Consider the following 13,548-nt stretch of genomic DNA (forward strand, 5'->3'; position numbering starts at 1 on the left):
GATTTCTGATATGCATAGTTTTATAAGTTTGATTTGTGCAAGAGATAATTTACAGCAAAGTTATTCGTGTGATTCATGTTTTGGGGTATATTGACATGGGGAGTTCATCAGTGCATATAGGACTTAAATGAATAGTTTGAAAAGTGTATGCCAGTGCTAAGTCTTGGACACCAGGACAAGGGGGAGCTTAGAGAAACTGAGTTTATCTAGCACTAGCGGATGCTGTGCAAAGGAGGAGAATGGTTTCAGAACTAGTTCCATTATAGTATGGGGGTATGAAGAGGCTGAGGAGCTGATCTTTGAGCACTATTTCCAATATTGTTTCTGTAATTTACTCGTGGAACAGAAGAACCAAACGGATAGATCTCCGTTTTGATACCTGTGACAGAAATGTCTTTCTTTCTTACAGTTTTCCTCTAAAGAAAATAGACATTACATTCTTTAAGTCTAAGGACTTGCTCTATAATATTGATCACATTAAAATTCAGTTCTCTAAATGCTGCGTGGTCATGGACTTTATCTATGAAGTTATTGACATAAAAGTCCTCTCCCATTTTTAAGGAGGTGGGTGTGGTGTTGAGAGGTAAAAATGCCCAGGAATTGTGTTTACAGATATTTTTTAGCCACAGAGTATTAACAAACTTCTGGAGGTAAAATAGTATGGCTGCATGATGTGTGGTATTCACCATTGATAATATGAGAGATCTCTTTCTAGCCTTTTGGTGCCTGTGGAGCCGTGATAATGGGCAGCAGAAGTTATTTTTCAAAGGTTATTCGCCAAATTACCCTACGCGGTTCTAAATATTGTGGAAATGGCTGCTGGTAATGGTATTGACGACAGCCATTATCATCCTATTTACACGTCTGGTTCCAAATTGGAGCTGAAAAATAATAAACAATATATGCCTTGATCTATCACCCTGAAATATTCACATTCTCTACAAATGGGGAGACTTGATCACTGTATTTTTCGGCATATGGATTGTAACTTCTTTAGACACTATTTCGACAATTCAGTGAATACTTTATCTCCAAGTTTTAGCTTTCGATGTTTCGCATCTGAAAAACGCATCTCTTAACTTAAATGTCTCTTCCAAATCTGAAATTCTGTTTTATTCACATGAACATTTAAATAACTGCGTATTGTAATACATATAACTCAATTCTGGTTTATTCTTTGAAGCTTATAATAAATGCCTATGTGATTTCTATCTATACAAGTGCAATTTATGGACTGAATTCTTAAATTGTATTTTATAAGTATTCATTTATTCCAGGGTTTTTGAATCTGTGAACATTTCTTGGAGGGCAACATTCAACAAAAACTCAGTTGAACTTCAAAGGGATGGAGTGAACCTGGTTAACGAACTGTTGGCGGTTTCTGGGGTCACCACGTGTTTTAAGGGCCAAACAAAATGCACTATCGCTGTGGAAATCAAACCTGACGAGGTCAGTAGAAGCACCAGGCTGCCATAGCAGTCTCTTTCAAATATTTTTTTCCCTGCGGAAGGTTTGTAGGAGAAATTGTTTCAGGTCACTGAACTGTGAAAACAAAAAGCAAGAATGTTATAGAAAATGTATAATTATTCTTTTTGTTTGTGCCCATACATTTAGAGCACTGGTGTATTCTAGTATTCAATTATGCATCCTGGCTTTGCATCATTTTTTGAGTCAGCATGTTTCCATCAACTCTTCTTTAGGCTTGGTTCTTCGAACAGCTTGCTCTGCTTCTTATGAATATATCGGTCCCTGTCCTTCCGTCTACTATAGCATATTTTGCTATACTTGCCAAATTGCTTTCTTTTTGCCAACCGGACACCAAGGTTTGTCTACTCACTACTCCTTCATTTTGAGAAAGGTTGTTTCTTTTTTAAGAATTCTTCCTTGTTCCCTCACACTTGTTCCCTCCTTTGAGCTCTCCTTTCACATGTTTTCATTTAAGTCAATCTCAGAGCCGCATAAAGCGCTGTAACATTCCTCTCTGACTTTGTGCTTGGGTGACTGCATGGTTGCCTTTAGGTTTTCGTACATGAGTGACATGTCCCTGTTTTGTGAGTGTGTGTGTGCATGCATTGTAGAACAGCTAAACCTATTAGTATATTCATTGCTTGATGTTGCTTGATGCTGTTGTTTTCTTTATTTAATGGACGCTAATTACACCCTCAATGCAACTAATTATGCACTCTGAATTGAAACTGCTAAGGAATTGAAAGGGAAATATAATGACACTAAGGAATCAAAATAGAGGTGGAACTTGTGACAATACTCTTGGAAACTGTTATGGTAAACAAGCATTTGCAATGGCTTATTTATTCTAGGGAGTATACAAGAACTTGGTCTTGCTTTTCAAATGCGGCTTTGGAGCCATTGGTTTTGTTAATGTCTTTTTTCCTACATGTCCACTGTGCATCCACATACCCAGCTGCCACCTTAGAATGCTTTTTAAGAAGTGTACTTAAAAAGCATTTCAAGATAGATGCCGTTTATGAGCACACCCAGCGGCCATCTTGGAATAATTTTTCAACAAGCTTAAAAAGCTTTTAAAGATGGTCAGCCTGCATGCACATCCATGGTGGCTATCATAGATTTCTATTTTTATAGTTTAGAAAGAATCATTTACAGATGTCCACCTGTGTGTCTGCATTAACTGTTCTAAGATGGTGAGTGGCCATTTTGAATCAGTGAATTAAGAAATACAGTGTGTGTTGGGCATGCCCCATAAATACAGAGAAACAAGCAGCCTGGTAGCAGTGTGCAGCTGCATGACCCTCACAAAAAAGATACATTCTACAAAAAAAAACTATAATGTGAGGGGCAGGAAGGGGAAGAGGTGCAGGTGCTGTGAATGGGAAGTGAAGCGAGTCGCCTGGTAGCAGTGTGCAACTTCCAATCACTCGCATAAAGTAAAGATACAGTGAAACAATGGACGAGCTTGTGGTTGTTGGCAGCAGCAAAACAGCAGATGGGGACGAAAGATAGGGAAGTCATGCACTCCCAGAGACACGAAAAACACACATTTTGACAAATAGAAAATGATATCCCTGAAGCCAATAAGCAAGATGCTGAGCAAAAGCCAATGCAATGTATTTTATTGAAGACAACAGGTCTTCAACAACAGACAGTGAAACCTGTCTATGTGTGAAAAATTAAGGCTGAAACAATTTGCAACAACCCTTGAGGTATAGGATCGGATATATCTCTCTTTGATGATAGGCCCATGATGTGTATGATCAGATATATCTTTATGTTTTAAATTAAATAAAGCAGCTTGGCATTGAACATAATGGTGTATAATATACGATTATTTGGGAAACTGTGGCTGCTTGTTTGTGTTAGTCTTTGAAATGTGTGTATGTATTGATTTTTTTTTCTCCCAAAATATACTAATACATCCGCTTTGCTCATTACAGGTACCTGAATTTGAAACCTATTTTTTCATTGAACTTCATGAAGTGAGTGCTGGTGCAGCCCTTAATAATAGCATTAAGTTTGCATACATCACTGTCCCTGAGAGTGATGCTCCTCGAGGACTGATATACTTTGCTTTGGGCTCTCGGGTTGCGGTGGCTCAGAAAAAGACTACTTTAATCACTCTGCAAGTTTCCAGAAAGCCCAGTGTAGGAGTGGCCACTTCTGTCCACTATAGTATGGAGGTAGGTTTGGGTTCTAGGTAACAACACATCTTGTGTATCTTCTACAATAACTGTTTTTCTAGAGAATTCCATCAGGGAAACTTGGTTTTTTAGCTTACAATCATATGCACCTTTCATTTGTTTGTTTAAGCCCTGTGATAATAATACTGTTTTTAAAGCTTTATTGCTTTCATTTTTTGGAGACCAAACAAATAGGTACTGTCATTGTTTGTTCTTTCTATTTATTTTATTTATTTCTACATTTATATAGTGCATCTGGCCGTTATCAGTGTTAGGGTGCTTTACAATCAAATATTCTAAAGTAACAGAGTTACATTGAGATGAAGGGAAGAGAGAACATCATTATAGTTAACACGTGTATAGAACATTGGAGACCAGCATAGGAAAAAAAGCATCAGAACGTGCAAAATGATAGACCAAGTAATGTTTGAAAAGGTGAGCCTTTAGATGTTTTCAGAAGGTGGTTAATGGTATCAAATTCTGACGGCTGGAGAAATGTGTGTGAAGGTGGACTTTTAGATGTTTTTGGAAGGTGGTTAATGGTGTCAAAGTTCTGAAGGAGGGAGAAAGAGAGTTCTGGGCTTATGGAACCACACTAGAGAAAGATCATCTTTGAAAAGAGGAGGTTCTAACCTTGAGGGTATCAAGTGGGAGAGAATTGTGACTCCTTAGACCTCTTTGACTTCTTGAAATATTAAGCAACTCCGCATTGTAAAGTGTAGTGTTACCATGGATGCTCTTACAGGCAAGAATGAATTCATGAATAATCAACTTGTAGACCGCTAAAAATGCCCAAAGGCGTCAGGTCGCTGATAGCGGAAGCCCGGTCAGGGGAAGGTAGATATGAACACTTTGAAAGATTAAAGGGCAAAAAGCCAGGTCTTTAATGATTTACGAAAAACGGGATGTTGATTTAGGGAGGGTGTTCCAGAGTTTGGATGCGGCCTCAGCAAAGGCTCCTCCTCCCCACTTTGCATTTTTGAACTTGGGTACTACCAGCCAGTTCATTTTGGCAGAACGCAGCAGTCTCGCAGGGACCTAGAGCTGGAATGGGTGTTTTATGCCTTCTGGGCCTATGTTAAAAAGTGCCCTATGAACAATACATAGGGCCTTAAACAGAATTTGCTTTTCAGCAGCATGCCAAGGCAGTTTTTGAATGGCAGTGGAGATCGAATGAAATTTGGGAAGAATTAAATCAGTCTCGCTGAAGCATTCTGGACAAGCTGCAACTTATGAATGGATCCCTTGTTAATGTCCCGATAAAGGGCATTGCAATGAACCAATCTGGACAGAATCAGGGCAACCACTGTGTGTTTTCAAGATGGAAGAGATAAAGAAGGAAAGATCTTTCTCAGGGTCCTAACAACCCAAAAACAGGATGCTACCGTTCTGTTCACCTGAGGATCGAAAACACTATGGATGTCAATTATGAACCCAACATTCTTTGCCAAAGCAACAGAGCAAGGGTATGCTCCAAGTATTTCAGACCCCTGTCATATAGCTCCACCCCCTTCGTTGTCACAATCACAATGTGAGGAGTTGGCATATTTCTTCGCCATTAAGGTGATGGACATCCAGCATTCCCTTATGAGAGCTTGGACAGAAAAACCACAGCTGGACCATAACAGCCCGAACTCCAGCGTACAAACACAACTGCCAATCAGTGAAGGAAATCTTTCGAATACAGGCCATTTTCCTTTTATAATGAATTCACTGGCCCCTTTGGACTCTCCTCTCTGTCTGACCCTTCTGCAGTCAATAACGTTGGGATCACTTCAAGACTTTCTCCCCCTAGCCAAGCTACCTTTAGCTCATACCCAATACAGATTCTGGTTGGAATCTTGAACTCTTGTTTACAAGAGGGACACATAGCCCAAGCATGGACGCATGCCATGGTTTTGCCCTTACAAAAAAACTCTTAACCTGGATCCCTCCAACTGGTCCAATTTTAGACCAATTTCGTTGTTGTCTATTCTCTCCAAAGTCTAAGAGAAACACACCAATACTTAATTGAACGACCTGTCGGATGTAAGAGCAATGGAGATGAACCTCGCTATCACCCAACAGCCGGAAACACCCATCACCATAAAGATGGAGCACCAATACTCAATTGAATGCATTTGGGGAGTCCCAAGATGCTCTACATCCCTCACAGTCAGGCTTCAGTGCAGGGCACAGTACAGAATCCACTCTTCTAGGAGTCATGGAACATCTGACATGGTTCCTGGATAAGGGCAGTACGACTCTGCTGAGATCTCATGGTGGCATTCAATACTGTGTCACGTGCCATTCTCTTAGAAAGACTGTTCATCTGGGTCTCCATGGCTGGCCTCATTTCTGACAGATCGCACGGTCCAAGCCTTCTCGGCTAGTGCAGCATTCAGCCCACATGCTCTGACTTCGGGAGTGCTGCAGGGATCTGTCCTCAGCCCTTTCTTAACTAACATATATGTTCGCCTTTTAGCGTACATAGTGGAAATTTGCGGCCTCACTCTATTCTCCTGTTCTTATAACACACAAATCATCTTCTTTCTATCATCTACCCAGGATTACAACTCTGGATATTTGAACTCCTGCCTCGGTTTTGTCTCCACCTGGGTGAATACCAACCCTCTAAAATTAAATGGTGATAAGACCGGGGTAATGGTGCTGGGCAAGAACCCCCTGCTATGGGGACCTCAGTACAGACCTGCAACTGTAGGTGCTTTCTCCAAACCAGCCCACAAGGTAGAAGATCTAGGTTCCAGCTGGACTCAAATCTGTCAATGAAACCATAGGTGGTCAAAGTAGCCTCAACCTGTTTTGTTGTCATAAAAAGGGGCAAAATGATTATGTTGATGCTCCCTTTCGAACCCCAAAGGACAGTTATTCAGGCCCTGATCCTATCAAGGCTGGACTATGGCAACATTCTGATTATGGCTGCTGTAAACCCCCTTCTAGTAGTCGAGAATTCTGCTGCGAGGCTTCGGTTCCAACTACAGAAACATGCCTCTGTGTCTGGTCTCCTTTGCAATCTTCATTAGCTTGCAGTAGAGAAGTGAATTCAGTTTAATGCCCTATGCTTCTCACATAAAGCTAACTCGTGAGCTGGTCCACGGTACCTGCAAAAGATGTGGTCCCTTATCAGCCCTCCTGTGAATTGCTCTTGTGTAATCAATTTCGCTACACAGTCCTCAGACTCAAATGTGCTTGGATTGGTGGTCGCTCCTTTTCCAATTTGGGCCCCATGCTATAGAACACCCTACCTGGGTCCCTAAGAAGTTGTACCAGCTATGTTTTGCAAGAACTTGAAAAGCTGGTTGTTTAAATCGGCCCAACCTGTTGTTAAAGCGCTGAGAAACTCAATTTGGGTAGCTATGCGCTGTACAAGATGTAATAATAATAAATCTGTTCCCTGCAATAGTAACTAGGTAGGCATTGAAAGATCTATCTAATCCAGTAACGCCTTTTCAGAGGTTGTTTTCCAGGTTATGTAAAATCAAAGAACGAGGCGTAACACACTATCTGTTGCGGACAATCAGCGAACAAAAAAAAAAAAAAACTATCCTTGGCTTGCACGGTATTGATTATTGGCTAATGTGGGTAAATCACAATGTTATAGCATATATTCATTGTTGAGATAGCAAATATGCACATAGTTCCGAAGGCTGCTGACACTTTGGTTAGAGTTGATGTTGAACTTTTTTGTAAATCACTGAAGCCATAAAACTTGTGAAATAAACATCACCATATGTAATGACCCGAGTACCCGTGAGAGCGGAACCCAGGGTTTCTCCAGGAAGGGCCTGCTGGGGCGAAGAAACCTCGCGGTCTCTCGCCCGTACTAGCATACGAGTGTGCATGTGTGGTGCATAGCTGCCAAGGTTTCAAATTGCCATGTGTGACATTTTCATAATTATGAGTGACATTTCAACCCCTATGAGTGACACTTTCTCGCGATAAAAAAATCATGCAATTAAGACGAGGGAAACATATAAATAGCAGAAAATAACAGCCATCTGAGCAACAAGAAGCGCCAATAAGTTATTAAAACTGCTGCAGAGGACCAGAAAGGGAAGGGCACTAACCCTAGTGCTCTCTCCAGTGGGAGCAGAGGAGCCTGCCTCAAGTTAGTCAACACAGCTGTGCCAGTCAGTGTGTTGCCGGCCGGGCCGGTAGAAAAACATCACATCACATCACATCAAAGCACAGAAGTTTATTGCCAGCCAGCAAAAGCCACCCCCCCACCCCCCGCCCGGTTCTGCCTGAAAAATCTGGCAGATGGGAGGACTCGAGGGCCTCTGAGAATGACGCCGGCCCCCCTACCCTCGCCCCCACAGAATGAGAGTGCACTGAGAACCCTGGCAAAAACTACACGGATCACCACCGTCACTTCAGATCACTGAGGATGCCTGCTGTGTGACAAGGCAACAAGGTTAGGTAATAACAATTGATACACTACAGTCACAGTGGCAGGCTGCCTCAGTGATGAAAGACAGTAGTAGTAGTACTTACGGTTGTGAACAACTTCTGCAACTTCTGTAGTCTCGACAGTGTCTTTTATGTTAGTTATCTGCTGCTGCCCACACAGCCACGATGTGCACTGGCCACTCTGACTCTCTCTAAGTGCCTGATTCATCCAGGCTGCTCTGTCGACGCGCCGACGACGGCCACACACTCCTCGGCCTCCGACGGGCCCCGACCCCCGGGCCCGGCGCGGCCACGCTCGCAGTCCTCCTCCTGGTGCCCGAGAGAGCAGAGTCTGTCACCGGCTCTGCTGAGCTGCCAGCAGAAGTGGTCAAGGTGCGGCCTGCAGCTGCACAGTTTAGCGGGGTGCAGGTGGCTGCGGCGGGCGGCCATGGCGCTTGAGAGAGACAGCGTCTCATGCATAGCCTGCACTCTCTAATCCCCCGCTGCTTCTGCACTTCCTAGTTCGGACGTGACGGCACTACGCAGCCGGCACATCCGGATTTAATCCCTGCCCCCTGGTGCGCCACACGGTGATTGATTGGTAGGTCTCCTGGCAGAGACTAAGACACATTGTAGCGCGCCGCTCTCAGCTACACAGGGCTGAGAGCTGCAGTACTGTCTCAGTTAACTGTTTAGGCGGTCACTCGGGCTGAGCAGCACCTCAGAATAGCAGAGAGAGCCCGGGCACAGGAGCACCGCTGGCGCGCCTGGCACAGGTCGAAAATGCGTGACAATGCATTTCAGTGCAGTGATGCGGATCACCGCACTGAAATGCGTGAGCGTCACACCTGTTGCGTGACGCTTGGCAGGACTGGTGCTGTACTTCGAGTCCAGTTAGGCCGCATCCTTTCCCTACCTTCTCTTCCCCACCCCGCAACAAACTTACAGTAAGCAAGGTGTAGAGAGGCAAATTCACACAGCGTTCAATTGCTGAAAATGATTTTATTTTTTAATCTGCCCTTTTTTTTCCCCCTGATTTGATACGGATTTTTCAAACCAGAGAAATTACTGTTGGCTACAAAATGTTTGTGTAGTACTTACATATAACTGCCAGATGTCAGTAGAGCATGGCTTCCTCACACAATCCACAGCCTTCTGTGTGTGAGGGACACGGGGGGGAGTGCAAAATGCAAAGAAATCAAAGAGCCAGTGTCGTCATGAGCCTGCGTGCTGAGTATGCTCAAGATAAGGACACACTAACAGCCTGCGCAGCGCCTCACATGAACAACAAACATATTAGCTGAAGCAAGCTGCGTGAGTCAGGTCGGAGCGCAGTGATGGGCTCGAGGTGAGGACTCCGTCTCGAAAGAAACGTGAGGATCAACAGTTATTTAATTATGAGCTTATAGTGAAATATAAACGGATGTATGACATTACAACGCATGCTTTTACCACGCATGCTATTACAACGCAGTTTTTACAACGCATGCTGCTACAATGCATAGCGCTTTGGGGTGCTGGATAGTGAATAGTTTAATTTACTATTCCAACTCCAGTCCCCATGGATAGTAGGGAAGGTGTTGGATAGTAAATTAAAACTATTCCCTATCCTAGAGCGCCCCCCAGTGCAATGCATTGTAATGGTTTTCGTTGTAAAACCTGCGTTGTAAAAGCACTGCGTTGTAAAAGTTCCGTTGTAAAGGATGTTTCCCAATATAAACATAACGCTGCATTGAGACACCGTATTGTAAAAAAAAAAGTGCAAACCAGAGCCATGACGAATACCTTCAGAATGTATTACTTAGCTGCCAAGGTTTCAGCTTGCTCATGTGTGAGTGACAATGTATTTGAGTGATATTCAACGACTATGAATTACTTCTCACAAGCAAAATCAAGTAATGAAGATGAGGGACACAAATATCAGAAATTACACCCATTTGAGCAGTGAGAAACTCTAAGTAGATCTTAAAACTGCTGCAAAGTGAAATAACTTGTGAAGAAGTGCATCACAGCTGCAGACCCCGGATCCCAACTACCGAACAGCCAAAGTTCTAGACTGCTGAGCACAGTCTAATACAGAACTGTGAGGAGACCTAGTGTTGCCCATATAAAGCACGTGAAATCCAGGGAGCCATGTTTGCGCTACATAAAACTGCAAGCAAGGTATCTTTTTGTGCCGGCTACAGATCTAACTTGAGTTACCTATGGGCTTCCTGTTTGTATAATTCCATCAGTGACGTTCATGAAAGCGTCAAAGAGGGAATCGGGGCCCTTGCAGTTTTTAGTTGAGTGACAACACTCTGTAGGGTTTTTGTAGAGATGGTAAGACATGCCCCGGTTACTTACAGGTATTCTTCATTACTCCAAGTATAGTCTTCCTCGCCACATGACTTACATATTGAGCTTCAGCTCCACACCAGAACCCTCCAAAGTAAAAAAAAGCCTCCCATCCCCTCCCAATATGGCCGACCAGATCACCCCTGACCTCTATAAGAGGCGGGCCAGCCCAACCAACAGCCTGAACAACCAAGCCAGCAATTAAGCCGATAGCCAGACAGGGAGGGAGGGAGGGAACTCATGTGGCGAGGAAGACTATACTCGGAGTAATGAGGATTACCAGTAAGTAACCGGGGCATTACCTCCTCGTTAGTCTTCCTTGCCACATGACTTACATAGTGAGCAAATACCCAAGCCAAAAGGCCTCATTGACCACAAGAAAAAAACACCACACGGTGAATAGTAAAACCAACACAAGGTTTATTCAGTACAAAACAAAGAAACAGGAAGACAAGAAACCTGATTCAAAGAAAAAAACAAAAGGCCATCAAGGAGCGTCCACCCCAGCACTCAGCACGACCCCAGCAAAATCCCCAGGATCAGAACCACCCAGGACAACCCGATAATGCTCCATAAACACGTGAAGGGACGACCAAGTCGCCGCCCTACAAATCTCCTCAGTGGAGAACCCTTGAAAGAGGCCCAGGACACAGACACACTCCTAGTGAAACGACCCTGGACCCCCACCGGAACATCCGAACCCAGCGAAGCGTAAGCAAGTAGGATAGCCTTCTTAAGCCAGCGACTCAACGTGGAAATCGAGGGCTTGTGACCAGAATGAACGGGACCAAAGGTCACGAACAGACTATCACACCGAGAAAGGGAAGACGTGCGCTTAAGGTAAACCACAACAGCACGCCGGACATCCAGCAAGGACAGGGAAAACTCCGTGTCGGGAGGTAAAGAAGGCAAGGACAACTCCCGAGAATGGTTCACCAGAGAGGGAACCTTGGGAAGGAAACGAGGATCATGACGGAGAACCAGTCGATCAGGCAAAACCCGCAAGAAGGGGGGTGAGCGAAGAAACGACCTCAGCTTGCCCATCCGGCCGGCAGACACAATGGCCACCAGAAAAACCACCTTAAAAGTGAGAAACTTCAGGACAACCGAGGGCAGGGGCTCAAAGGGGGGACCCTGGAGGGCCCGCAACACGAGGGGGAGATCCCAAGGAGGAGACAAGCAAAGCGCCCGAGGGCAACGGAGAAAACAACTCCGGAGCAAACGAGCCACCAGGGAATCAAGCCCGTCAGAACCCGGACTGCGGAAGGCCCGTAAGGCCGCCCACTGGGCCCGCACGGTAGAGGGGGCCAAACCCAAGGAAAACCCCTCAGCAAGGAAGTCCAAGACCCGCAAGGGATCCACCGAGGAAGGCTCAGCACCCTGTAGCCCGCACCAACAGGAGAACTAAGACCAGTGACGGGAATAAGATGACAAAGTGGAAGACTGACGAGAGCCTTGTAGCAAGTCCACCACTCCCGAAGAACAACTTCGAGATAGCAAGGTCACCCGCTCAAGAGCCAGGCCTGAAGATGGAGCCGGTGCAACACCGAATCGGGGAGCAGAGGGCCCTGCAATGGAAACGGAAGAACCGGGATCGGCCAGCAGGCCTGAACCGCCAGCTCGCACAGGAGAGGGAACCAGGGGCGGCGGACCCAGCCGGGAACAACCAGGAGCACCAGGGCCTTGTCCATGCGAATCTTGCAGAGGACCCGAGGGATCAAAGGGATGGGGGGGAAAGCGTACAGGAGACCAGAGGGCCAAGGGAATGACAGTGCATCCACTCGCCACACCCCCGGAACCGGGAGGAGAGAACAGAAACGGGGCAGGAGGGCAGACTCCCTGTTCGCGAACAGATCCACCAGAGGTAGACCGAAGCCCGACACCAGGTGGTGAAAAACCACCGGAGAGAGGGAGAGACCGGACAACGATGGAAAAACCCAACTCAAACGATCAGCCTCCACATTGTCGGGCCCCGGGAGATAGACATCCTAGAGAGACAGGACCGCCGATTCCGCCCAAGACATCAGCTCCTGAGTCAGCAACCAAAGGGAGCGAACCCGGCACCCCCCCTGATGGTTGATATAACTCCTCACAACCTGGTTGTCCGTCCTGACTAATACGTGGTGACCCTGGAGAGAAGGAGCAAAGTGCAGGCAAGCCAGGAGGACTGCCTTCAACTCCCGAAAGTTCGAGGAGCAGCGCGACTGGAGGAGATCCCAACGACCCTGAACGGACCCCGAACCCAAGGTCGCCACCCAGCCGAGGAGACTGGCATCGGTCGTGACCACCCTGGACGGGGAAATCAGAAAGGGATGACCCCCGGAGAGGTGAGACTCCACCAACCACCAACCCAGATCCGAACGAATCTGAAGGGAGACAAGGACCAGGAACTTGTAATCCTCTGAGCGGGGATCCCAGAGGGAGAGCAGATGATTGACCAAGGGATACAGGTGGAGGTGAGCCCAAGGGAGAACATTGATGGTAGCTGACATCAGACCCTGAATCCTCAACCAAAGGAGGACAGGAGCGTAATCCCGAGCCAGAAGGGATCCCAGATCCCGCCTCAAGGTGTCCCGGCGACTCAGAGGCAAGAACACCTTCCCCTGAACCATGTCCAACCGACCCCCAATTAAGACCAAGCCCTGAGTGGGAGACTGTTGAGACTTCCGCTCGTTGATCAGGAAGCCGTGGGTACAGAGAACTTCGCAGACCCTCCTGACGTGCAGCATCCCCTTGGAGAAAGAAGAGGCAGAAATTAGCCAATCGTCCAGGTACGGAAACACCCTGATCCCCTCCCGGTGAAGAAGACCCACCAGGGGAGCCAGGATCTTAGTAAACACCCTAGGGGCAGATGACAGGCCAAAAGGAAGTACCTGGAACTGATAGTGGGAGCCCCCAACGCAGAACCGGAGAAGGCCTGAGAAACCGGATGGACAGGCACATGTAGGTAGGCGTCCAGGAGATCCAGAGATGCAACCACCTCTCCCTGGACCAGAAGTGGCAGAATTTCCTGAAGATCATTTTGAATTTAGTATGGGGAATGTAAGAATTCAACCATTTCAAATCCAACACCGGCCGAAAATCCCCAGAAACCTTCCTTACCAGGAAGAGGATGGAGTAAAAGCCTGAACCCCTTTGAGAAGGCGGGACCAACCGGATGGCCCTCTTG

At 46.0% G+C, this 13,548-nt stretch overlaps 1 protein-coding gene across 1 annotated transcript in view; it reads left to right on the plus strand.

Moving 5' to 3' along the window:
• The window catches only part of ADGRV1 (adhesion G protein-coupled receptor V1), a 2,034,994-nt gene that overhangs the window by 1,157,794 nt on the left and 863,652 nt on the right, over positions 1-13,548 (plus strand). The window contains exons 76-77 of the mRNA XM_078677778.1: positions 1,278-1,449; positions 3,411-3,653. Of these exons, the coding sequence (XP_078533904.1) occupies positions 1,278-1,449; positions 3,411-3,653 (415 nt within the window). The remainder of the gene's footprint in view (positions 1-1,277; positions 1,450-3,410; positions 3,654-13,548) is intronic.

The sequence above is a fragment of the Lissotriton helveticus genome, chromosome 2_1 (genome assembly GCF_964261635.1).
Source record: "Lissotriton helveticus chromosome 2_1, aLisHel1.1, whole genome shotgun sequence".
Classification (NCBI taxonomy): Eukaryota; Metazoa; Chordata; class Amphibia; order Caudata; family Salamandridae; genus Lissotriton; species Lissotriton helveticus.